At 41.1% G+C, this 27445-nt stretch overlaps 1 protein-coding gene across 7 annotated transcripts in view; it reads right to left on the minus strand.

Moving 5' to 3' along the window:
- CADPS2 (calcium dependent secretion activator 2) overlaps positions 1-21906 on the minus strand; it is a 540052-nt gene extending 518146 nt beyond the window's left edge. For all 7 annotated transcript variants that reach the window (XM_047839630.1, XM_047839625.1, XM_047839616.1 and 4 more), the window contains exon 1: positions 21274-21906. In XM_047839630.1, coding sequence (XP_047695586.1) covers positions 21274-21612 — 339 coding nt within the window. In that variant the 5' untranslated portion in view covers positions 21613-21906. The remainder of the gene's footprint in view (positions 1-21273) is intronic.
- Between the last annotated feature and the right edge of the window lie 5539 nt (positions 21907-27445).

A 27445-nucleotide genomic window follows, 5' to 3' on the forward strand; every position in this document is an offset into this window, starting at 1 on the left:
CTCCAGATCACGGATTAAGTGCTTTACAAATACTCTTGATCTGGAGCCCAAGGCAAAAGTCCTGGAGGCTCCTCAGGGCTTACAGCTCAGCCAGGAAACCTCACCCCAGTCCTCCTAGAGAACTTGCTGCTATCAGTCACCACCTCAAGGCTCCGGGCACCCCTGAGGCCAGTCCTAGAAGCTGCCAGAAACGAGCCTTGCTTTCACCAACCCTGTACTCACAGCACAGAATGATTAAGAAGTCAAAGGAGGTGAGGTCGATGTACAGAAACGTCAACAGAAAAACCTGAGCCGCTAAGGTGTCAAGACAAAGATACCACCCACACTTGCTACAGAACATGGGCAAACCAGACCCCCTCCATCACGCAGCTGGGCTGGAACAATGTGTGCTGTGCACACAAGGGCTGGGGAGACTCTACCGGCAACCTCCAGGCTAACGCTCATTAGCCCTGCAGATAAACAGGATGCATATACAAGGACAGAAAATTCAGCCTGGAGTGCCTGTGAGAGTAACAAGTTCTACAGAAAACATACTTCAGGTTATATTGTGTTGCATAAGCACTTTGGTATAAAAGGGAATGTTGGACTGACCCCAGGGAAGACAGGTAGCCTCACGGATCAGAAAACCGCTTCAGCACTCCAACGGTTAGTCACCACTAATTCAACAATGAATCATGTCCTTGACAGTCATAGTATAAAGGGACATCAACTAGATTGCGTCAGACCTAAAACATTAGATGTTTACAGACTCGTTATATGTGAAAATACAACCCATATGAAATAGAACCTATAAAGGCTTCAAATTACTTAAAAGCCTTTGTCCCTGGAGAGGAAGTAGTTCGTGGTAGTCTGAAAGCTTTTCAAGGGTCACTTTGATCCCCATCTGCTGTCCTCAGGATAGCAAAGGACACGAAAGGGAGGAAACAAGCACCATCCTATGGAAAGGGAGTGTTCATTTCCTAGAGGGATCACTTCTTTAGCAGGAGTATCCCTCACAGCAGTATTCTTCCTGGAAGCTACATCTCCCTGCGTTAGCACGGTGAATGGATACCAAACAGATACCAGGAGGGAATAGACCTTTCGAGTTAAGAGTTACTACACATTTAGTCCAGGAGCAATCCAATCCCCCATTTACGTAAAGGTATATACGGATGACCCTTGGACAATGCTGGTGTTAGGGGCACCACCTGCTATGTAGTCCAAAAGCCAAGTATAACCCAACTTCCCAAAAACTTAGTAGCTCACAGTTGACTAGAAGCTTTACCAAGAACAGTCATTATGGGGGCGCCCGGGTGGCTCAGTCGGTTAAGCGTCCGACTTCGGCTCAGGTCATGATCTCGCGGTCGGTGAGTTCGAGCCCCACGTGAGGCTCTGTGCTGACAGCTCAGAGCCTGGAGCCTGTTTCCGATTCTGTGTCTCCCTCTCTCTCTGACCCTCCCCCGTTCATGCTCTGTCTCTGTCTCAAAAATAAACGTTAAAAAAAAGGAACAGTCATTATGTATGTTTCATAATATACTGTATTATCATAAAGCTCAAAATAATTATGAAGTCATAAGAAAATGCTATTACAGTATTAAAAAAAAAAATCCACACATGGATTCAAGTGGACCCGTGAAGTTTACACCCGTGTTATTCAAAGGTCAACTGCATGGGGAGGAACTGGAAATTGTGGTTACAATCTATACGCTATAAACTGGAATTCAAGTTCCAAACATGGATAAGGACCCTCCCATTCACACTAGAAGCATACCCAGGAGAACTGAGACAGTTAAGGAAAATAACAGCACACCGGACCAGAATAAGAAGTCACGGGGAATCCAGCTCTGTGGCTGGAAGGTGGAGGACATGGTCTTGAAACCACCAACTGGCAGGAAACCTACAAAATGGAATTTAGGAGAAGCCACAGAAACAAAGAAAAAACATGAAGTTCTTTAGTTATAAGGCTAAATATGAAGTACAGACTGCCCCTATGTATTTCAAACACTGACAACTTCCGAAGGAGGCATTGTTTTCTATTGCACAGAAGTCTCCTCCACAAACATGCCAAAATTTAGTTTGTTTCCTGCCTTCCTTGTTGGCATACTCTCAGTAACTTTACTCCAATTCCAAATCCCTCCTCTTCTGTGTTCCTCTGATACAGAAGCTGGTAAGGAAAAAAAAAAAAAAAATCAAATGACTGAGCCTTCCAGGCACCTCCACCCAGCCTTCTTTACAACTATGGTTTGCCAATAAGCTATAGAAAGAAGCCGAAGTGGGGAGGGGACCTCCTTTCCAGAATGAGGTCTTCTCCATGATGGAGCCCATGGCTTCCCTGTTCCTTCCACTTGGAAGGTAAGTGCCTCACCTGCAGGTAGTTGCAGCCATAATGGCCAAAGTGTCATGGGAGGGATAAAGCACAAGGGAGCCACTGCCACAGCACTCTGTTCTTGTAAAGGGAAATAAAGCCCAGTGATTTAAGCTATTAGACTGCCTTTCTGTTCAGAGCCAACAAAATCCTCACTGGAAGATCCCCAAATCCTGTTCTTCCATTTCACATCCCCCCAACTGGCACCAGCAAGATCCTAAGAATCATCCTTAAATCCTCCTCATTCACATCAGCCCATTTGTACCTCATTGTTTCTTAAACACCATACAACCCTTCCGTTACCTTCACTACCTTCACTCATGCTCTCCTTCTCTAGACCACTGAAACGCCAAACTCCTCCCCGCCACCAATACACTTTTTAGACACACAAACCTCTCCTGACAAGTTTTCCAGACATACCAACATGAATTCTTGGATTCTACTTTGTCTCTCAAGAGACTTCACAATAATGGGGTCCAACAATGGCTACAAAAACATGTGAAAAGCCAGCATTTTAACATTTTTAAGTAGTAAAGAGACCATTTATATCCAATATACAAAGATGTCTAACTCCTCACAGAGCACAGGAAGATGGTCTTTGTTAAAATGAAAGAGACCTTTACCAAAACATCTCTACTACATTCAAAGTTGGCGAGGATGCAAGGAGATATTCTTAAAGACTATTCACAGGTGTGTATGTATATATCAGTATAATTACTCAATATACTTTGAACAGAAGTTTGAACTGTGTGGGTCCACTTGCATGTGGATCTTTTTTCTCTTATAGTAAATTTCCTCTTCCTTAGGATTTTAACGTTTTCTCTAGCTTACTTTAAGCATACAGTATATAATACACATGCGATATATTGATGGACTGTTTAGGATATCAGTAAGTCTTGCAGTCAACAGCAAGCTATAAGTAAATTAAGTTTTTTGGGAGTCAAAACGTATGCACAGATTTGACTGCATGGGAGAATGGCGGTGGGGGGGGGGGGGGCTTGGTGCCCCTAACCCTACGCTGTTCAGGGGCCAACTGTATATTACAAGTGTCAACATGTGCACGCTTATTGTACACCTACAATAGAAGTGTCGTAAAATCCATCCCTCATCCCCATAAGGTACACCAAGAAGGTCATCAGGACATAAATTTTCATGAAATTAGTATGTATGAGGAAAGAGTACAAGACCGTTAACAAGTTTTTTTGAACAGGGATATATTCAGGATAGAATGCTAAGTGGGGGAAAAAGCCAAGATACAAAGTTGCTTACAGCATGATCAATGGGAGTCGCATGGGAACAGTAAGGATGAACTGCTCAGCACTCACCACTGTTACCTCTAGCCAGATCCTGAGTAACTTCCCCCTTAACTTCTGTTTTTGAAGTTTTCTACAAGCACATTATTTCTATATTCAAAAAATATATACAGCTCTGGAGATAAGAAAAACAAAAGATAGTATAAAAAAAATGCAACAGTACAAAGAACCCAGGTTCAGCTACTATTAAATGAGGACAGCTTTCCATAACCAGATTCATGTGGCTTTGGTGAAGGGAGCTGGGAGCCCTCAGTTGAAGCACCCAAAGGGAATCAAGATCAATAACCTTAGCAGTGTGACAGCCTCCATTACAATTTAGGAGACTTCAGAATTCCAATCATGAGGTCCTGACATTTGAACATCTCCTATTCAAACAATTTCCCATACAATCCTAACTCCCTGTAGAAAGCCACTGTGGAAGATCACAAAAACATTCAAGTCACTTGGGCTATAACTGTAGGTAGTAACGCACTGGAGGCACATGACTTGTTCTGCGACACACCCACGTACTCCTGACTTCCATGCAATTCAACAAACCAGTTTTAAATAAGAGCTCTTATTCAAGAAACAAATATAGTTCTTACTGTGAGAGAAAAAAACCAAGAACACACCTTGGCAAGCCCATGAAGATCCAAGGGTGTGGAGGCACAGAGACGGGGTAATTCCAATGCCATCATTTATTGACCTAAGGCAGATCACTTACATTCCCTGAGCACACGCAGAAACAGAAATAAGATGAGCTCAAACGCCCAACACTTGAAAGTGCCATTTAATCCTACTCATTTCTTTTAGAAAGCAATTTTATCTATTTCATCCCTTTTTAACCCTCATGATCTGAAGAACATCTCAGAACCTGGTCAACAATATTTTGGGCACAATGTATGTAGCTGACAGTTTAGAGTCTATGTTTTTATGAAGAGAGAGACGATTCTGCTGTGAGACCTCTGAACAGCAATACCGAACTCTGAAACTGATGAACACACTGGTCTCGTGAGGTTCTTGATGAGAAAAAACACACGCGAAAAGGGCTGTATTTAAGCAAATATGCTGAAAAGAGCATTTTTTAATGAAAATATAAGTTGCTTCATAAAATTCAAATGTTCTTGTGGTCACACTCTTGGCTCTTGGGGGTAAATACAGTCATTATTACCTACTGAAACCAACACATATTGATATCATCAGGGAACAGGGCCCTAAGGGTTATGCACGATGAAAAGTTAAGTATCTACCCAAAAAATAATAAAAATTCCCAGCTCTTCCTGGACCCTAGCACATAACTTCCAAGTTCTTTTTCAGAATATACTCCCGATTCCTCTCACTACTCCCTTATTGGTGTGTTCCCAAGCCTGCTTAAGATACTCAATTTAACTGGGTTTTAGCTAAGTTTGCAATATTTTACAATAAAATCCCCAAAGACTCCATTTTATAAATGACTGACTGAACATGGGAGTCATACATACAGATTGAAAAAAAGTTGGTTAAATCAGATTTTTTAACATTTGCATTAACTGCTTAATGCCCCTAGGTAAAAACCATGCAGCATACCAATACATTTCTTTTGAAATTCGCTTTTTCAGCCAGATGTTTATATTTTATCATCACGGCCTTACTCCAGTTAAACAGCTCCATTAGTACACATGGAAGTCACACAGAAAGTTAAAAGAATAGGGAACATTTTAATTATAAACAGAACATGAATACACTGTTCTGTTCTTGGATTCTTCTAAGCTAACTTTATATTACTCTGATACCTAAAGCAAAACCAAGAGACAGGCAAAAAACACTTTAAACAATCTCAAGAGCAGGATTAGAAAATTCATCCAAATAGAACCCTGTGAAATTTCTAAGTGTGCTTATAAAGCCAGTGATTCTAAGGAGCTTTCTCACCTTTAAGAAAAGCAATCACCACCTTTTATAACCCAGCCTTTGTCCACCCCAAATCCACAAATAATTTCCTTTGGGTTAAGATGACATGTGCCTATAGCCAGATTGACTAGAACAGCAAAATTTAGCATCTAGCACAACAAACTTTCAAACTAAGACTAACATTTTAGAGCCCTCTAAAGCCAAGTACATTAAAAGCACCAGAAAGGAAAAAAATGGGTCTTCTAAAAATGAGTGAAAGCCAACTTCAAACTTTATATTAGCAACACTGGAAACTGGAAGAGTGTACTATTAATGCCTTAAAAGTTCCGAGGGAAGAGGGTTTCAATCCAGACTACTCTGCCCAGTTGATTTCTCTATGAAAAAAATTTCAAACCCATGTAGATTCAGAAAATTTGTCACACTCCTTCAAAGGGGAGTATGAAAACTTTCAAACAAAATTAGGAAATAGGAACAGGGCTCTATAGCTCACAAGAACTATGAAAAGAGAATCACAACTCTCAGCCTGTTGTCCCAACACTGAGTTCAGAGTAAACCAAAGGGGAAAGATATGCAAAAGAAAAGAGATGAAGCAATTAAGGCCAGCTATCCACTGTAATAGTGATTTCCAAACCCAATCAGATATCCCATGCGCTGGATTCCCCCTTTGGTCTCGAGCTCCATTTCCCATCACCTATCCGGCTCTGCACTCTCAGAATCAATAAGTCCTAACAGCTAAGCAGGCTTGTTCTTCAGCTTCTCTTTGGGTTTTCCTTGTTGGGGAGGTGCCTGCACAAAATCAGAGGGAAAGAAGTACAAGATAACAGGAGATTTAATCCCTGGGCCACCTCCCTACTATGCACCATCTGGCCATAATTCTATTCTACACCTGAAGACCACACCCTCTGTCAGATAGCTTTCTCCCACACCTTTGCTTCCTGGTCAGTTCAGGTCAGAGTTTCCTCCTTTCGCCCACAGAGGCCTACAGGTAAGTAAGTTCTTCCCCCTGTAGTAACCCTTGAATGCTTCACCATCCCTCATTGGTTCCCTTAAACTACCTGACCCTCTCATTTGTGAGTTGCCCCTTGGCATAACAGTTATTTCCTACTGGGCCCTATTTCATAATCCTCCTCCTTTAAAAAAATAAATAAATAATAACCTTTTGGCTACACAGAAGTGATTTTACTGCTAGGTTACAGTATTTCCACATACTTTCAAAAATATAACCTCCTAACTAGAATAATAAAATGAAGGGAAATAACATGGATTTCAGATATAAGTGCTTAGGCATAGCTGGTCTACAGGAAAGTAAACTCGACATGTATACCCACATATATGATATGGAAGTCTGAATTTAAGATAAGGGAGATAAGATTTAACTGAATGTTATCAACACTCTCTTTTGATATTTTCAAGGGCTAAACAGTTTGCCTATCCATAAAATCCAGGAGAATGGGACAACTGAAAATGAAAGCTGACACAGGCATCCTATATCGATAACAAACATCATAAGCATCATTGCTACTGGTGACTTTTTTTTCCAATATGATGAGCAATTCTCAGGTAAGTTCCTAACAAAATAGAGTTCAATCTTTCCCCAATTTACCCAAAAGTTGTCTGGATTTTTTGGAAGATCATACATATTAAACCACACAGATTTTTTTTAATTTTAGAGTAAGCTTCAGCATGAGCAGGGGAGAGGGGAGGAAGGAGAGAATCTTAAGCAGGCTCCATGCTCTGTGCACAGAGCACAATGGCAGTAGGAGGATGGGGGGGGGGGGGGGGGCGCTCAATTCCCAGACCCTGGGATGACAACCTGAGCCAAAATTAAGAGTCAGCCACCCAACCAGCTGAGCCACCCAGGTGCCCCAATACCTTCTTTATAAAGAGCTTTACTCTAGGCTCAAATAACCATAGACAGGATTTACCTACACCAATGTCCAACAAGACATTCAAATGCCATGTAGGATGAAAGACAATTTATCCTGCATTTTAGTTTTTTCTAGAATCCCTGGACCCTACCCACTAAACTAGTAGCAACCCCCCAATCACCGAGAAAAAAACATTTTATGGGGTATGTTGGTTAAGTGTCTGCTGGGGGTATTACCAGCCCCATTGGGAACCAAGGTTTTTTTTGTTTTTTAAGTAATAAAACTTTTTTCTGTTTACCACTTTTTATATTTTTTTTAACTTACATCCCAGTTAACATATAGCACAACAACAATTTTCAAGAGTAGATTCCAGTGATTAAGCCCCTATGTATAACACCCAGTGCTCATACCAAGTGTCTTTAATGCCCCTTACCCATTTAACCCATCCCCCCCTCCCAAAACCCCTCCAGCAACCCTCTGTTCCCTATATTTAAGAGTCTGTCATGTCCCCCTCCCTGTTTTTAGGTTTTTGCTTCCAAGTACCAATGGTTCGTAATTAACAACTTGAGACAAAATAGGTAAAGAAAAACAAGAACTCCAAGAAAAGTTTCAACTTTTAGAAGATATGCAACCAATGCATACTATGTGGTTTGTAGTGACAGAACTCCACTAAGTAGCTTCCAGTTTTTAGAATCAGCTACTCAAAATACAAAAGTCTTTAGGATTTTTAATTTTCGTGTTTATTTGAGCGAGTGAGAGAAGGAATAAGTGGGGGAGAGGTGGAGAGAGAGGGAGACGGAATCTGAAGCAGGCTCCAGGCTCTGAGCTGTCAGCACAGAGATGGACACAGGGTTCAAAACCCACCAACTGTGAAATCATGACCTGAGCCAAAGTCAGACACTTACCTGAGCCACCTAGGAGCCCCAGAAGTCTTAAGGATTCTAAAAGATAAAGTTAACCTTGGGAAGATATTTTCTTCATTGAAGAATCTAGATGCAGGTGCTGTTGGCAATGGATTTCAATTCCAGTGTCTGAAATTCCTGCAGTCTTTTCCTTGTAGTCACAAGGAGTGTTTCCTGCCTCATATAGGAAGGCAAAAAACAAGTGATTGTTTAGACTTCAAACTAACTGTAGTTACAATATGGATAGAGCAGACCCACTTTAACAAGTAAAAATCAAGTCACTTGAAAATTAACCATGAGAGGTTCACTTCTCTCTCCTGTAGAGATCTGAGAGGTGGGGTAGCTCTCCGTCTGCAAGCCACGCCGCTCAGCGACTCAATTAGTAACCGGCTCCTCATCCAAAGGCTGCTTTAACTGCCAGACTGAGACAGATATTCAGCCAGTGGGTGGGCAAGAGCAGAGGGACAGGGACACGCTCCTCTTGTTTCCGGTGTAGGAGCCAAAGGCAGGCTTCCCCAAGACAGACCACACTCTGGAATATTTAACTTTTGAAAGAACGAGCACAAGCAGAGGAGGGACAGAGATGGGGGCAGAGGATCTGAAGCTGGCTCTGTGCTGACACTAGAGAGCCTGAGGCAGGGCTCCAACCCCTGAACTCTGAGATCATGACCTGAGCTGAAGTCGGATGCTTAACTGACAGAGCCACCCAGGCGCCCCTAACTTACTTCTTTAAATAAAAGTTACTGGGACAGCCTGCACAAGGACACCTAGACCCTCCTCTGTCCCCCTTAAAAGCAGGGCATCATGCCCCACACAAAAGGTACCCTCCCTGTACCAGGAGGTTAAAAGACATTCTCATGATGAGAGACAGGAAATTTAGAGCCTGAAGCCTGTACAAACAACCCTTTTTACTAATTTAGTACCTTGGCCTAAATTCTGTTTAGAATTCCTTACTGAAGCTCCCCAAATTCAGTTGTCAATTCCTCAGATTTACTGTCTTTACCTAAAAAGTGAAAAAGCTGCCTTAGTCATGTCTTTAGGTCTCTATTATTGGGCCTCTGTGTGCATGCAATAAACTTTTTCTCTGGTCTGTCTCATGTAAATTTAATTCTTACTCCAGCTAGAAAACCTTAAAAGACGAATTTTTCCTTCCCTTCACAAGGAACGGCCCATACATTCGCACACATCACTTCCATTCATAGCCCTCTAGCCTGAAATTAGTCTTTTGGCTAAGCTAACTTCCAAGAGAAGGTAGAACAAATATCAGATTCCAATTGTTCCCAGCCATCAACGACAATTTGAGCCAACAATTTGTATGCCACATACTTGTTCCTCCTATTCTGGCAAGACTTCCTTCCTGCCCTCCTCAGCAAAATCTCAAGTCTGTAGCTGGTCTTCCAGAATTGTGTAAAAACAAAGACATTACCTGTGCAATTCCTTGTAAAGACTGATAGGGCCATGGGACCTGGCCCTATTCTCGTGTGGGAGAAATAAAGTTGGCACCCTCCAAGCTAGGTTCTTGACATACATTCTCTGGACAGTCATGCTCTGTTCCACGGATAACAAAAGGAAGGGGAGGGCAAGATAAGAAATGTAGTCTTCAGCCAGACAGCCACGTGCCCAGCTAAAAATTCTATTTCTTGTAAGAAGGTGAGAACATAGAGGAGGCAACTAGCAGAAACCAATAATGGTAAAAGACCATATTCCAGAAGAAAGGAAACCAGATGCTTGTAGGAAATGAGCTGACTCTCCCCATCGTATATTCTACAGGAAGCAATGGCTAAAGTCACTAGGAATCCATGAGAAAAGTGGTATACATATTTCAATTTATGAACTATTTCCAAAAGAACTAAAAAAACATGAAAAGTTATAAAGGTTCCCTCTGGAAAGCTGATTGGCAATGGGGAAGAGTGAACAGACTGTTTAATTCTAAGTTCTGCAAGGTTTATGCTATGTAAATATATTGTAATAGCTTAGATTCAGATTACAATCTCAAACTAGTACTCCTAGTGCTACTTCTCTTGCTGGATTCACTTTCCTTCTACATCATTCAAGCCCATGCTTTCAAATGAAATCCACATGACAATTCTCAAATTTACTTCTTATACCCAAATCCCTCCCAAGCTCCAAACAATTGTCCTTTTGAGCTCTACTTATTTCAAGGACCACAAATTCAACATCTCACCTGTTAGGTTTTAAGTTCCTCATGGCATGATCTGTATTGGATTAAATTGTATATCCCCACATAGCTTCTCAAATATTTTTAAGAATAAGAAAGGCAACAAAGCCTAGGATTCTAGGATGTAGCGATCAAATTATAGACATTCTTACAGGATCACACCCTTGAACCACAATTATGAAACATTAAAGCTATTTGGACACTGTCCTCCCCCAGTAATTTAAGATATACTGTTCTATCATGTAAAACAGAGTGGCCTTCTAGTTGAAGCAGGGAATAGAGAACAAGAATGTGCTTTCTGGAACGCCTGAGTGGCTCAGTCAGTTAAGCAGCCAACTCTTGATTTCAGTGCAGGTCATAATCTCACAGTTTGGGATCAAACCCTATATATCAGGCTCTGCGATCAAAGCAAAGAGTCTGCTTGGGATTCTCTCCCCCGTCCCCTGTCTGCCCTCCCCCACTCTCTCTCAAAAAAAAAAAAAAAAAAAAAAAAAAAAAAGTGCTTTCTATCTCCCTACTTCCTGCCACTCAACAATACATGAAGCCCTTCTGGCAAAGAAAACCAGAGCTTCACAAATGTAGGCAATAGATGTCTTGTTATAGTTCAGAATGATTCCTGAGGATACTTAGCATTTTGTAAGCCTTTCTGGCTAAAGAAGTATTTTGAGTTTTAGAGATTTTTCTACAGAACCAAATTAAGACTCTCATCTCTTTAAATAAAATATGGAATAGATTTCCCTAAATTTGTGAAATAAAAATACAGGTTTTGTAGCAGATTTTAATTTTCCCATCTTCCAGTATTCATACAGATACATAACAGTATTTTTAAAGGAAATACTGCAGATGAAATATAAGACTAAAACCCATCAAGATGAATGTCCATTAACTTCATAATCCATGAAAACTAGAGACCCAGCTTCTTAAAGCACACATGCTTTGCTTTGTGAATCAAAACAAGAAGCACAACTATGAAGACCTAGCAAGATTTATATCCTGTCCCTCTACCTGTCCCTGGCTCCAGGATGGAAGAGCTGAAATGCCATATACTCAAGACAAAACAAAAATAAAGGAAACAAAAAACAAAATGGAAAATAAGATTAATGGTACATTGGCAATGATGGTTTCAAACTCAAAAGCAAAGACCAGGCAAAAATTGTTGTATTAAATAATCTTCAATACAAAATAACCTCAAAATGTATATATGCACACATGCAGATGTGTTTATAGATGTGAAAAGCAGGTGTATGCATTATGATTAACATCCAAAACTCCAACAGAAAGTAGTTTTAACCTTTAAAGTTGGACAAAGAATCCTTGTCCAACACCCACACTAAATCAATCAAAGGGAGTTCCTTTCCACTGACTACAGTATATACTTCTCTTTATACTAGTAGGAATCTGGCATCAGTATCTAGGAGTTAAATACTTCTAGATATACAAAGTCAGTTAAAGATACATACAATTGTAGGATAATATAAAGATGATACTATAAAGACAACAAATAAGATAGGAATGATTACTATAATGCTAATTATTAGATATATAAAAAAAATCCTAAAGTCAAAATTTGCCACATGATTTTTGACCTAAAACTTAATATTCATTGCATACTACAGTGAACCATAGTGTCAACATAAGATTAGAAATTACCAGAGGAAAAAAAAAAACTTCACCACTAGAAATTTTTAAGTATTCTGGTTAACTACGTTAATACCGATTCAAGAGAAAAATAACATTTAGCAAAAATTTCATAGTACTACAGATGCCAAAATGTACCTAGAGGTAAATTCATAGCTTCATATACTTTCATTTTATTACAAAGCAGAAAAAAAATCCTGTTAAGCTGCCAGATCAAAGAACCACCTTGTATCTCCCCTTACCCAGCTCCACCCCCACCCCCCCCCAAAAAAAAAAAAAAAAAACCAACTTAGGAAAATAGAAACTATAAAACAAAGTTTATAAAGTTAACGTGTACATTTGTAAGAACAAGAGTATCTGGGCTATCTAATGAATTTTTAAAAAGGAGAAACCCTGGAGACCAAAAGCTGAAGATAGAGAAAATGAAAGATATATCCAACTATGTTAATATACCTGAAAACCTAGAAATGGCCAATTTTCGGTGACAGTTGACAGCCAGCACAGAAAAAGACCTTTCTGAATACAGACCAAAAGAAATACAAAAAATTAAAAGCCTAGGGAACTCAAGTTTAAAAACCACCACAATCAGGGAGCAATTACCCTAGGAATGTAAATACAGTTTAACAATAGGAAACCTAGTAAATCCATCACATCAGTAAAATTAAATCAGGCAATCACCTCAATTGATGGGACAAGAAATTTGATAAAAGTCCATTCCTGATATTTTTCAACTCACTTAATGTAAGAAAAATAGACTAGCAAAGAATACCCTAAAATGTTAACAATATGTTCCTTGGTACAATTCCAAAAGCATTCCTAGTAAAGCCTGCATCAAGAGAAGGATATGGCAGGGCACCTGGGTGGCTCAGTTGGTTAAGCATCCAAATTCAGCTCAGGTTATGATCTCACTGTCTGTGGGTTCAAGCCCTGAGTCAGGCTCTGTGCTGACAGCTCAGAGCCTGGAACCTGCTTCTGATTCTGTGTCTCCCTCTCTCTCTCGGCCCCTCCCCTGCTCACTCTTGTCTGTCACTCTCTCAAAAATAAACATTTAAATTTTTTTTTAAAAATTAAAAAAAAAAACAAATACACGGTTTTGAACGTTCTTAACCAGAGATGTCAAACAGAACAGGTACAGCTACCGGAGAAGACAAATCATTACTATCAGAGGATTCAACCGCCTACCATAGACAACCCAGAAGGCTCAGATAGGACTTACTAAAACAATAGTGCACAGCGATATGATCAGTTAAAACAAAGCTAGAGTTTAACATTTACCAATTACTGGTAATAGAAAAACACAAGCCACAGCGAAAAAATTGTAAAAGGTTTAAAAATAACTTGGTTATAAACCCAAGGGGTCAATACAATGAAAGGGACAAAACATCACGACGACAGAAGAAGCCTAACTGAAGAGGATGTACATCAACAAGACTGACTTTAGTAAAAATTAGTTTCTCAAACAGGCTTAACAAGAAATGACAGCATCTAATCAGGAGCATAAGGGAGGATATGTGTTAGCAGGCACTAAGCTAAACACTTTCTATGCATCTCATTTAATTGTAACAAAAATTCTATGCAGCCATTAGCTCCTTTTTACAAATGAAAAAGCCAGGACCTAGAGAGCAGAAATACCTTACTCATACAATGCATGGATACTACAAAAGAATGAAGCCAGGCTCCCTGAAGACAAAGCAATTTCCTAACTGCTGCATTTTTTTTTTTTTTTTTTAAGAAAGGGCAAGTGAGGGGCACCTGGGTGGCTCATTTGGTTGAGTGCCTGAGCTGACCTCAGCTCAGGTCATGATCTCAGGGTCCTTGAGTTTGAGCCCTGCATGGGGCTCTGTGCCTAAAGCTCAGAGCCTGGAGCCTGCTTAGGATTCTGTGTCTCCCTCTATCCCTGCCCTTCCCCTGCTTGCACTCTTGTGGCTCTCTCTCAAAAATAAACATTAAAAAAAAAAATTAAGGGTGAGGGGGTGGGGATGGGGGAGGAATAGAATGGTAAAAAATTTGACAAATGGGAACTCCAATCAAGTATTAAAATATGTAATTATCCTAAGTCAAAATTATATGATATGAGCAATAGGAAAAGAGCTAGATCAATTAGAATAGGTAACCTAAAAAAAGATGTAAAAGACACATACGCATAATCTATAAGTTACTGAACACTACTGAGGGAATTTATGCTTGTTTTATTCTTGACTGTGTTTCCAGAACATCTGATCTTGTTAAGTAGAGGCTCAATAGATACTTGGTCAATGAATTAATGAGGGAAATCATATGAACTTGGCCTTCCAGCTTAGGAATGGAAGGAAGCAGAGCAAAATCAAGAATCAGTCTGCAAGAACTGCTTAACTTTGGCGGGGGGGGGGGGGGGGGGGGCCGGGGAGATGTCAACTCCTTGCTTCAAACATTAATTCTAGATGGGAAATTGTCCAAGAGAAGAAAAGTTAAGGAAAAGATCAAAGTATATCTTTAAAAAAGGCAGACTATAGAAAACCCTTCACAAAGGAATGTTATTTTCAACATACTGATAAAGAGTTCACATTACCAAAATCGCAACCAAAAAAAATGAAAAAAAGGACATTAGACCATACACATATATTCATCTTCACTATCAGGAAGGAGCGAGTTAACTATCCTGCTAGCCTGGCAAAGACTGCCTTTAAACTGTTCATACCTTTTGCCCCAGTAATATTTTTGTTGTAAAAATTCATCACAAACCTGAAGGTTAGAAAATGAAAATATTCAAACCACAAGGTTTACAAAGTGATGTGAAGAAGTTTCAAAAAGTAGACCAATGATGCTCTACAAACAGAAGACTCTCAAATGCAAACTACAACCTATTAATGTATTTTTTTTAATTTCCTGAAGTACAGTCAATACACAACGTTAGTCTCAGGTGTACAACAGTTATGTGACACTAATGCAATTTCAACAGGTTTCCATACTCTCCACCTAACACTAAAATTTTGCGGACTGCAAACAAAAATATAACACTTAAAACCGTTTAAACAAGAACTTAGCTAAGTACTTCACTTAATGCCTTCTGAAGTTACTTTCTGAAAGACCTATATGGACGACTACTGCATATACCAAGGAAATATTCCACTGACTAAAGATCTTGAAAGACCTTGGTGCAATTTACTCTTCAGTTAGGCATTACTCAGTGTCAACCTCTGAGATTTCACTATACTCTCCCAGTTCATTTTGGAATAGGAAGCAACACTCAGGCTTACCCTCAGCATCCTATATTTTCTATCGCTAACGTTGTGATCTGTGGTTTTATAATTACACACTTGCAAATTCAACTTAATTGCCTCTAGCATATTACCTAATTAAAGACCTTTCGGAAGTCTAATATGTACTGGCCTCCCACTGTATTGATTCAATAAAGTCTAGAATATTTAGATGTTCGTTCCTCCCTTAGAGCATCCCTGTTGCTTTTACCTTAACATGGAATATTGGTTTAATTACTCAGTAATCTTACTCGTTAATGCAAATACTTTCACCTTGCCCATGTGAAAATAAGCCAGTTTCCGGCAGCTTTCCAGAAAACACACACACACAGTTCTCAACCTTGGCCCTACACTGGAATCACCTAGGAAGCTTTAAGACTACAACCCCCAGAGACTGATTTCATTAATGTGGGGTGCAACTTGGATGATGGGATTCTTAAGGGCTCTCCAGGGAATTCTAATGTGCAGCTAAGGATAGAAATCAGATTTTTGTTTTTAAAAAAATGAAAGCCCATCAAAATCCTCAGCTGATTTTGAAACACAGGGACCAAAAACAGTGGTCCTAACAGGAAGTGTAACCAACTCAGGACAATTTCATAATTTGATTCCTAAATATTAATTTTGGGCAGGTGTCCTTTGTTCCAGTATACGTCCACCTTTACATTTACAGCTATTAGGTCTTTAACCCAAAAATTAAAACGGCAACACATGACTATGTGACCCACCACTTCCTTCCTAAAGATCTAAGTCAATCTGAAATGCATAGAAAATAGCACAATCATGCAAAAGAAGCCTCCTCACTACCAAACTGGTGGGATGTTCTATTTGGAATTCTATTTCATAACCTGGCAATTGGCTTTAATTTTATCTTAAAGTTCTTTAATGACCTTACATACAGTGTTATTTATCTTTTGAGGGTATAAATAAAGGGAACAGTTTCCATTAAGAAAAAACCAAAGAGGGAAACATGATTAGCTATTTCACTTTATAAGCAGTCATTGTATATCAGAATTACAGCTGATTTCATTTTTGAAAGAAGCAAACGTCAATATCACTTAATCCGTCTGAGTTCTTCTCATCAACACAACTCATTCCACTAAATTAAGTGCCACCATCTCAAGACACCCTGTGGAGGGTTAGATGAATCAAAGCAACACGCATCTTCCTGAGATACTGTATTAAGTCCGGTCTGAGGTTACTTTAATGTGGTTTCAACTCACTCCCTAGAGGACAATGTATTCGCTCTTAAAAACCAACATAACCTATCCCTTCTGCATTTGCTCCACAATGTACCAAAGTCAGAAAGAGCACAAAGGCTGAATTAAGCCTAACTCCCAAAGAGGGTGGCTTTTTAAGATTTTCACATCATTTGCTGGAAACCTGCAAACAAGAAAACAAGGTAGAATACTAGGCTTCTACACTGCTGGTCTCTTGGGCTTGGTAGTGGCAGTGGCCAAGTTTCACTTTGCAGTCATCAGTTCTACCAGCTTTACATTTTTATGGTTTTCAGGGGGTAAAAATCCTGGAGGTCTCAAAAGCACATTTAGGAACACTAGTTTCCCCGAGATCAGAAGACCCTTACTTTCCTTTCTCCCAGCACCCCCCCCACCCCTGCCACCGCTTTCCTCCAAATTGCACCTAATTCTTTGCAACATGTACTAAATCTGACACTTGTTTGTATCCAAACAAGTTTTGGGGGGTTTGAGCACATACACCAATGAGCACGGGAGGGGCAGAGAATCTTAAGCAGGCCTCAAGATTATGACCTGAGCTGAAATCAAGAGTCTGATGTTTAGCTAACTGAGCCACCAAGGCACGCGCCCCCCCCCCCAGACACGTTTTTGCTGGACGCCCTACGCTAAGGCACCAAAGAGGGGGCAACACAGCACTAAAGGCATAAGATTTCCTAGCCTTAGGTAAGGGATTCTCAACCCTTGTAAAGCTGTGGGGGCTTTGTTTTGGAAAACTGGTTTTTCCAGGATGCCAGGGTGGCTCATTCCGTTAAGTGTCTGACCCAGGCTCAGGTCAAGATCTCCAGGTTTGAGTCCTAGGTTGGGCTCTGTGTAGACAGCTCAGAGCCTGAAGCCTGCTTGGGATTCTGTGTCTCCCCTCTCTGCCCCTCCCCCACTCGGTCTCAGAAATAAACATTTAAAGAAAATTTTAAAAATTTGGCTCTTTTCCCTGAACTTAGGGATCACCTGAGCAGTCAGAATGTTAACAAAAGAGACCATCATGTCCAAAGATCTAAAAGTAGCCACTTTTTGTAATGAAACATTCAGATGGCAGAGTTCTAGGCAGGCACCTATGCATTCCCCCCCACCCCCACCCACAATTTCACATTTGTGTACGTTTCTCAAACTTAGACAAAAATTATGTGAAGTGGTGGGAATGCTTATTCTAGGTGAAGGTAAGTCACAATTTAGAGTGATTACTGGTCATACATGTAGAAATGGCAAGAACATCGATCTAGGATTCACAGAAAGTTATCAAATACCATTTTACTCTAATTCCTGATTTCTAGTTTAAAAAGAACAGGTTCCTTCAACATCAGACTTTACTAACCTTAACGAAAACAAAAACAGTGCAACCACCCATTAGAAGCCTACAGACCTGTAGTCTAAACCTTTAACTACAGGAATGAACATACTGACCCCCCTGCTGTGGTAGTCGTTATGATGGGTCAGAGTCCCCCTACCTTCTAGTCACCATGAACACCTATTACTTTTCCAAAGGTTCAATAAATTGCCTTTATGATTTGCCTTATGATGAAGCGGATTTGCTTATTTGGTAAACTGCTTTGCCATTAATACTGATCCCACCCTTAACCAATGATAGAGAGTCACACAAAGTTCATTATTGCTGTAGCATTCTGATGGTACCAAAGTCATCAAGGTAAAGAGGCATCAGGCTTAGTCACTATTCGGAACTAAATCTTTTGCCATTAGCAGTTACTTCATATTGGTATCACGTGTGAACCCCTGGATAAGTTAAGTGATGTGACCACCTGGTGCAAAGCTGTTAGGGTGGACCCAGATACTCACTTCCAGAATTTTCTGTAGAGCCATCAGTAGTCCCAGGGCCCCAATGGCATACACTGGCCACTGTTCCTCGAAGTTTTCCAGCCAAGAGCAAAGAAAGCAATGTTTGAGTCAACCGAGTTTAATGCTACTAAGCTTTCGAGTAACTCCTGGATAAAACCCCTAACTAGCTTTGTGGGCCTTTCTAGCTAAGTAAGGAGAAAACAAAACACTGCAGCTGAGGTCTAGTTCAAAAAACTCACCAGCCCTTTAAGGGAGGGCTAGGACAGCCAGAGGGAAGGCTCTTGTGTCACTTATAAAACGAGGACCCCTGGGGCTCCTGGGTGGTTCAGTCAGATAAGTGTCAGACTTCGGCCCAGGTCATATCACAGTTCATGGGTCTGAGCCCAGTGTCAGGCTCTGTGCTAACAGCTCAGAACCTGGAGCCTGCTTTGGATTGGGTCTCCATCCCTGCCCCTCCCCTGCTTGTGCTAGGTCCCTCACTCTCAAAAAGTGAATAAACATTAACTTTTTTCTTTTTTTTAAGTGAGGACCCTTTCAAGATCTCAGTCTGAGAGTTTCTAAATTCTCAAAGTTGTGAGGAGTAAGCAGCAACATGCAGGTCAATAACAATTTAAGCTATCAGATCCTTTTATTAGATGTCGGACTACTTGAAGATACAGGAAAAAACATACAATGGATTAATGATTTTGCAATTATGCAGTGATTTTTTACATAACCCACGTGTATAATTTGAGACTTAAAGTTTCTGGCATTAATTGACTTATGTATCAAATTCACAGGAATAGAAGTTCCCACTTCACTCCATCCTAGAAGAAAACCTACTACCAAGAATTGTTCCACTTCCCTCTAGGAAGCAGCACGTTAAAAAAAAGTGTGGGGACTTTGGAATAAGGCAAAGATTTAGGTTATGTGGCCTCCCCCTTAATAAAAATTCACTGAAGTTAATCTGACAGCACTCAATGCTCCCAAGATTTAGAGAGCTGAAGTTTCCAAGTAGTTTTGCAGAGATCAGATGCAGGGTTTTGTTGTTTGGGTTTTGGTAACCTCTGGGTAAGGTCATAGTTTTCTTAGGGTTGTGAACGTATTTGACAGTTCAAATAACTTCTGTAGGAACATTCTATTTAAATGGGAGGAGTCAGATCTGTAACCATGAACAAGCAAAGGGGAGTTTCAGTACCAAAATGCGACAAGCACAGTGTAAGTCAGCTACCAGTAACTTTTTACAAAAGCAGAATAGTCTGGACAGGACTAGCTTTAGTTTCACCATACGCTTTTACAGTTTAATACACTAAAAATAAGCTTCAATGCAATATGAATGACTGAAGTGATAACAGGCTGACATTCAGAAGCTTTACACGGCTAGACAGGTCAAGAATTACTTACACTTAGCATAAGGAGGACTACTGAAGTTGAAATCTGCTTGACCTATGGAGTGGACAAGCAACAGGTGACTACAGCACAACGATGAGGAAGCAGGGTACTTACCTACGGAAGAATAGAAGGTGCACAAGAACATCATGGGGCACGCACAACTGACTGGAGGAATGGGGACTTCAATCATGCCCCCTGAGGAAAGGATACTCAGACTGCTCACCTCCGAAATGAGGGGTCTGCCTGGAGGACACCAAGGTCTTTTCCAGCTCTAGCATTCTGTGACTGAATTACCTACAGGGTTAGGTTCTTGAAGGTTCGGTGTAATTAGGCACCAGCTGTAAAGAATCACCCCTCAAGTATTCCCAGAGAGTGAAGGGTTTCAAAACAGCTACTTAGTTTAGGTGTGTTATTAAAGGCTGGATAGAGGAGGATGGTGGGAGGACTGCATGTACTCAAAGCTGCAGTGGTGTTTCAGAAGACCATTCAAATTCTCCCTGGATTTCTGAGAAATGCTTTATGTGCTTGATATTTCAGAAAATAAACACGTGTGCATCTAGATACGCCTCGGGCAAATTATAAGCTCTCTGGGTCTCCACATTTTGTCAGAGATAGTTAGATTTCTACTGGACCTTTTAGGTTCAGCATTCTATCAGAAAGATTTCTTAGGTTCCCATTTACCCAATTAGAGCAATTGAAGTCATGACTTTCTACTGTTACAAAAACATCGGACCCCTGCAATGTTGTTTTAAAACTAAAGTTGGCAGACGTTACACCTGAAACAATCTCCTTACCTCTTTGGGATGCAAAAACAAAGCAAAAAAAAAAAAAAAAAACCCACGCATTCCTTACCAAGTGGTTATGCACCAATCCTTTGTTTTTCATTAATAGTGCCTGCCCAGACCAGGAATTATCAACCTACAGCAATTCTAAGAACTGCGTACCTTCTCCAGGGTTTGGATTTGAAGTGTTCATTACATAGCAGTAAAGCAAGCTCGTTAACTTTTTTATTCCCTGCGGAAAATTTCTACCCCTTCGCCCTAGTGAAGGCTGCTCTAGCTAACAGGGGTGGCCAGATTCCACCTGTTTCGCCTAATTACACAATCATTAAGACCCACAGAAAAGCCCAGCTCCAGCTGAACTCAGGTGGGGAGGAAAGCACCACTGCTCTTAGAAACTTAAGTTGATGGAAGTTGCGTTGTAACCTGGCCGGAGCGGAGTCCCAGCGGGTGCAACCACCGCACGGCGGGCGCTGCGGGTCTCCAGATGCCAAGCTGACAGCTTCTGCCAACAGGAAGGGGGCTGGGGGAGGACGCATCCGCTGCAACCCGATACCCAGCCGGCTAAAGCACGAAGGGATTCCCCCTGAAAGATTCCCTTGAACCGTAAAGACCGACAAAAACAGTGCACGCATTATACAAGGGCAGAGGGCAAACGCCCCAGCGCTCTCCCGGGAGAAAACTCCGGGGAGGTAGAAGTGGCGGCCGGAGGCGCCGAGTCCTGCGTGCAACTCACCTTCTGCTGCCTCCGGGCCATGTCGGTGGGCTGCTTGGCGTTGAAGGGGTACGCGATGCACCTCACGACGAAGACGTAGAGCTGCAGGCGGATCCTCCGCTCCTGCTCCTCATCCAGCTGCCTGTCGGGCTCATCTCGCCCCTCGCTGAGTACAGAGGGGCTCGGGCTCACGGGTCTGGCCGCGCTGCCGCCGCCCGCGCGCCCCGGCGCGTCCCGCCGCCCTTCGCGAGCCGGGGCCGGTGGCGCTCGCTGCGGGCCGCCGGCCGCCACCAGCACATCGCGGCTCTCCTCTTCCAGCCCTTCGTCCGACTCCTCTTCGCTGGAAGACGGGTCCAGCATGGTGCTCGGGGCGCCCCGCCGCTCGGCCCGCGGCCCCCAGGCGCCTCACCCGCGGCAGCTGCGTCCGCCGGTCTGAGGGAGCCGTGCGGCTGGCAGCAGCGGCCGCAGAACGAAAGGAAAACTGGCTAGAGCTTTCCGGACACGTCGAGTTAAAGACCGGAATGTTTCCTACCACCAGGGCGAAAGGGGCGGGCAAGAGCCGGGAGGAGGCGAGGGGGAGCCGCCGGGATTAAATAGGCGGAGTTAGCGTTGGAGGTGAACGTGAGCACCTCGTGAATTCCTCTGCCCGCCCGGGACCCGCCAACCCCGTGATCCGGCCACGCCGGCGGGCAGAGGCGGGGCGGCCCGAGCGCCCGGACGCAGGTGGGGAACCTGTGGCTCCTACAACAAGCAACACGTGGAATAAAATGTTGAGCTGGCGCGGGGTCGTGGAGTACGCGTGCGCGCGCCGCGGCTGCTGCCGGGGCCCAGGATCCCGGGTGCCGAGGCTGGTAGTTTGCAAAAGCGAGGAGGGGCTAGACGTATCTGCTCCGTATGCACACCCGGGGTTGCTTGGACTACCTTGACCCCCTACCCTCCATGCTTTTCCTCCCGACAGATTCCTAAAGGGCAGGTGGATGGGGGCGGTGGAGTTGCTGCTACTCTCCGAAGGTGAGGAAAGCGGCCAGAACATCCCTGAGACCCGAATCCGATGCCCAGATTGAACCCAAGTGCGGAAAAGTGGGAGCCACTCACCTCAAAATAATGTTGGGGAGAGACTTTGAAAAGTCTCTCGCTCTGCTCTGCTGCTGTTTGACGCTCATGCAGAAGTCCAAATTATAAAGTCAGAGGAACGTTTTTGACAAAAAAAAAAAAAAAAAAGAAAAAGAAAAAGAAAGAAAAAGAAAGAAAGAAAAAGAAACACGCGAGGCTTTCTTTTTAAACTGTTTTTATTCCCACATGAGCAAGATAGATTTTGTATTTTTGGAATGGCACTTTGGTTCAGCTCACACATAGCTGGATTATTTTCTGGGTTGGAATGAGATTGACTCAAATAGTTTGTGTAGTGCACACATATCTTCAGCTAACGTTTGTGCACACGCCCGTTGTCCGGCACTGTCAGCATTTGGCAGAGCCTGCGAAGCTCAGGGACACACAGCACTTGGTCATTGTTGGTTCTGGCCTCAAGTGGGCGTCTCGAGGCTGCACCTGAAGCCTGTTTTATCTGCACAGATTTCTCAGTCCCAATGCTGGAACCACCTGGAAGTTTCTTCCTGTGATTTCTGTTTCCAATGTTCTTAATCCGGTCAAGAGGGGGAAACAGGGAAAACAGTGCATTCAATCCAAGATGCAATGTACTATGGCCAGACTGGCAGAGAGATTATGAAGCGCCGGGGAGATACGGGGGAGGTACACTGTCGACTCTGAGCTTGTCTACTCTGTGGCCAAAAAGCAGTTCTAGCTTTTTTAAAGCCACTTGCACAGTTAGGTACACAATAGAGAGGCTTTCCTTCTGCATTTACTGACGTTCTCCCTAGATGGGGTAAAAAGATAAGGAGGCATTTACTCCTAAGGAGCCTTGCTTATTTATCAATCCTCAATGGGTGCCCATAGCGATAAAATGTTCATTGAGGGCATTACTGCTGGCAGATCTCCAACTTTCCAAGGAATAGGAAATCTCAGAAACTGATGTATTTCAAGAATGTTTTATTCTTGGCAAGGTAAACCATAAATGATAAGCCTATTCATTTCAGTCATAGTATCTAATGCTTACATACATAGCAATTTACATTTTGCAAAGTTTTGTAAATGTGCTTAACTAATGCCATCAAAGTAACCTTTGGATAACAGGTAATGATGATGGTGATGATTACAATTAATCTTTTAGGTGCTTTGTATGGACTATTGCACCAAGCCCTTTACATACATTATTTCATTTTTTTATTTTTATTAGTAGTTCCTTTGTACAGATAAGGATCCTGAGATTTAGAGAATCCTCTTTCCCACAGAATTATGGGAACAAAGACTCAACATTATGAGTCCTTTCTAATTCCAAATAGTGCTTTTTTTCTATTATAATCTGATTATAAATCAGTTTACTAAATGTATGATGTTTATTAAACTGATAACTCAAATATGTTGTACTTAGCAACATAAAAGTACAATTTATAACAGTTTTATTGCCCTTTCTTTTCTTGCCAAAGAAAGCTATACTTGTGTTTCCTTTATTAATTAGTTAATACTACTTGATGTAATAGCTTATTCTCTTCCTATTAAAAATAGTTACCAAATTAAAGATTCTTCAAGCCTTGGGGACATGACTGGAAAACATCTAATAATTTTTAGAATAAGATAGACAGTGGGGGCACTTGGGTGACTCAATCAGTTGAGTGTCTGACTCTGGCTCATGTCATGATCTCTCAGTTTGTGAGTTTGAGCCCCACATCAGGCTCTCTGCTGTCAGCACAGAGCCTGCTTTGTATCATCTGTCCCCCTCTCTCTCTGCACCTCCCCCGCTCATTCTCTCTCTCTCTCTCTCTCTCTCTCTCTCTCTCTCTCTCTGTCTTTCTCTCTCAAAAGTAAATAAACATTTTTAAAAAAAGATGTAGTGTTTTCTCTATGAAGATGAAAATGGTTTAAGGGGCATAAATTAAAGAAGTATCCAAAAGACAACAAAGACAATGTTTAAGGATTTCATTAATTAAACATACATCGCTTAAGAAGCTAACATATGTCAAAACTATGCTGGGTATACTTAGAAAAACAAGATCTAGTCTTGAACCTTTAAAAGTGTATAGATTAAACAATGACAAATGAGAAAATGATTTATTTTAAAAAAGCAGAAAATAAATATTGATATTGCAATCTGATGATTATTCTAGTATCCCCAAAGATAATGTAAGATAGAGAAGAATTACCTCATGCAGGACAGAGAAAAGGAAGGATGCTTGACATACGTCTTGAAGAATGATTTAGAGCTATTAGGGTGAGGGCACTTGGAGGCAGGAGGAACTGTTTGCAAAGGTATGCAATTATTTGCCATGTTCAGAGAATTGCAAATAAACTGGCATGCCTGAAGAGGAGGATACATATGAAGATGAAGGGAGTGAGACTAGAGAATTGGCAGAGGCAAATCTAGCATCAAGCAGGACAGTGAGCAGGCATCCGAATGGGGTTATACGTGAAGGCTTAAGTAAGGTACAACATAAGATGATCCTTAACTCTTAAGAGTCATCCAGAGCAGTGTAAGGGCAGTGAAGCCAGAAGCAAAATACCAATTAAATTACTCAAAAAAAAAAAAAATCGGGGAGAGAAACAGTGAGGGCTTGACTTTAAACAGAGGACAAGAAGAAGAGGGACGCTTAAGAGAAGGACAAAGGAATTAATAGAATATGGATGAGGAGCTGAGGAAGAGGTTAAGAATAGAATACGATTCTCAGGATAGGGTAACTTCACTGATGATAGACACATAGGTTTGGAGAAACATGAAGTTTTGAGGAACCCATCATAGAGATCCTAAACTCTATCCTAGATCAGTTGGAGATGCAAAGCTGTTATTCAATTCTGTCAGCAGATAAGGGAATCGTCAGCATATTGGTGCTAGTTGAAGCTACAGATATAGATGAGAAGGTCCAGAAATCATGTTCAGAGAGAGAAGGCCAACAATGGGTCTCTGGGGAACCCTCCCTGCCTCTTCTCCAGTTAAAGGATGGTTCAAAGAAAACAAGCCTGAAAAGACAACCTGATCATTAGAATTCAGTTGTTCTTAATTAACATTTTTTATTTTGTGCTGGCATGGATGTTCTTGCCAAATTTTACCATAAATATTAGCTTTCCAGGCAATTATAACATCAGCTGATGCTCCAGAATAATTGAATAATGATGCCTAACGTAAGACTATGATTGGCTTGTACCATTTCATAAATACACAAAATACACTTGAACTTATTCAATGATACATTTTTACTTTTGTCAAGGTGAATATAAAAACAAATTGAGCTTATACTGCTTTTTAATGAAACACCTTTAATCCTGGGGAAAGATGGATGCACAGTAATGAAATAGAATATAAAATGTGTTTTGGCAATGATATTTAAGGAAACAGGTGTGTGACCTGAATAGCTATAGGTGGTCTGTTTTCTGGTTAAGAATTGATTTGTGCATTTGACCTGAAAGGAAGGTATTAACTCTTTTAAGTCACAAATGAAATCATTCTTTCATTGAACAGATATTTTTTTGGGCATCCACTCTAGGCTCTGCACTATTCTGAATAGATAAAAACAATAAAAGTTAGTCCCTGAGGCAATGCATGTGAAACAGACATGAGCAAAATAAGAAATTATGGTAATATATGCTCTTGTGGCAATACAGAAAAAATTCACAAAATATCCCTTAAGTGTTTTGGAATTGGACAGTCTATTATTTTTTGTAGTCTAGTTATCACTAAAATAATATTACAACAGAGAGAGGAATCTTTTTCAGGTCAAATAGAAGGACCAGTTTTGCAAATATGTACAGGAAAACTGTCAACTCACAAGCCCAGGTAAGAAAAAAGACTATGCATTTACAGAAGTAAGATAAAAACAACAAATTTGAAGATGAATATTTATATCTTATGAGGCAATGATCTTCCTGGCAACTTTATTTAAATCCCTTTCCTCTCGTTGCCTAGCTTTCCCTTTTTCCTCCTCTCTAGTTAGAATTTGAGTCCTAGTGGAGAACTGTTCCAGGACTCCACTTTTTATAGATAATGGGTAAAATATATGCAAACGATTAGCACAAATTGACCAGTAAACGAGTAGTCAACATTGATACACAGACTCATGCACATAAACACAAGATATAGTCAAAGGATTGTTGTGAAGATAAAACAAGATAATGGACGTAAAGTACTAAAAAAGTATTTGATACAGAGTAAATTCTCAGTGAATGCCAAGTATTTTGCTGTTGTTATTATAACTGCTTTATTATTTGGCTCACTGTTAACCATAGAACTATAAAAACAAACTGTAAAGAGGTGCCTGGGTGGCTCAGTCAGTTAAGCGTCCGACTTCAGCTCAGGTCATGATCTCATAGTTTGTGAGCTCAAGTCCCACGTTGGGCTCTGTGCTGACAGCTCAGAGCCTGGAGCCTGCTTCAGATTCTGTCTCCCTCTCGCTCTGTCCCTCTCCCACTTGCAGTCTTTCTCTTTCTCTATTAAAAATAAATATACATTAAAAAATTTTTTAAGAAACAAACTGTAGATAATATAGTAAATGATTCTATGCATTTTTATTGGGTTTTACATAGCTTAGAATTTGTATTTCTAAATTATTTGTCCTGAAACAACCAGACTGAAGAAACCCTCAAATATGTGTTAAAGTATTTTATTAAGATCTCAAAGATTTCATAAATTTTTAAAATGTTTATTTATTTTGAGAAAGAGAGAGAGAGAGAGCAGGAGCAGGAGAGAGGCAGAGAGATGGAGAGAGAAAGAATCCCAAGCAGGCTCCACACAGTCAGTGCAGAGCCCAACGCGAGGCTCGAACCCGTGAACCAACCATGAGATCATGACTGGAGGCAAAATCAAGGGTGGAACGTCAAACCATCTGAGCCACCCAGGCACCCCAAAGATTTCATAATTTTTATAAGAAGGTCTGACCCACAAGAAGAAGCTACTTTTCTTCTGTTCCTATTCAATCTGCGGACATTCATTAATGATTGATTATAGTTTTGTTCTTAATTTTCCATTTGGTGGAAATTTGGAGGAGGTAACAGAAATGAGCTGGTTGTAAAGTACAAGGAGAAAAAAAAGTAGAAACATATTGTGACCTATGTGCTCAAAATGTCATGCGAAAAGTCTTACATTAATTCA

Source organism: Prionailurus viverrinus, chromosome A2, assembly GCF_022837055.1.
Source record: "Prionailurus viverrinus isolate Anna chromosome A2, UM_Priviv_1.0, whole genome shotgun sequence".
NCBI classification, from domain to species: domain Eukaryota; kingdom Metazoa; phylum Chordata; class Mammalia; order Carnivora; family Felidae; genus Prionailurus; species Prionailurus viverrinus.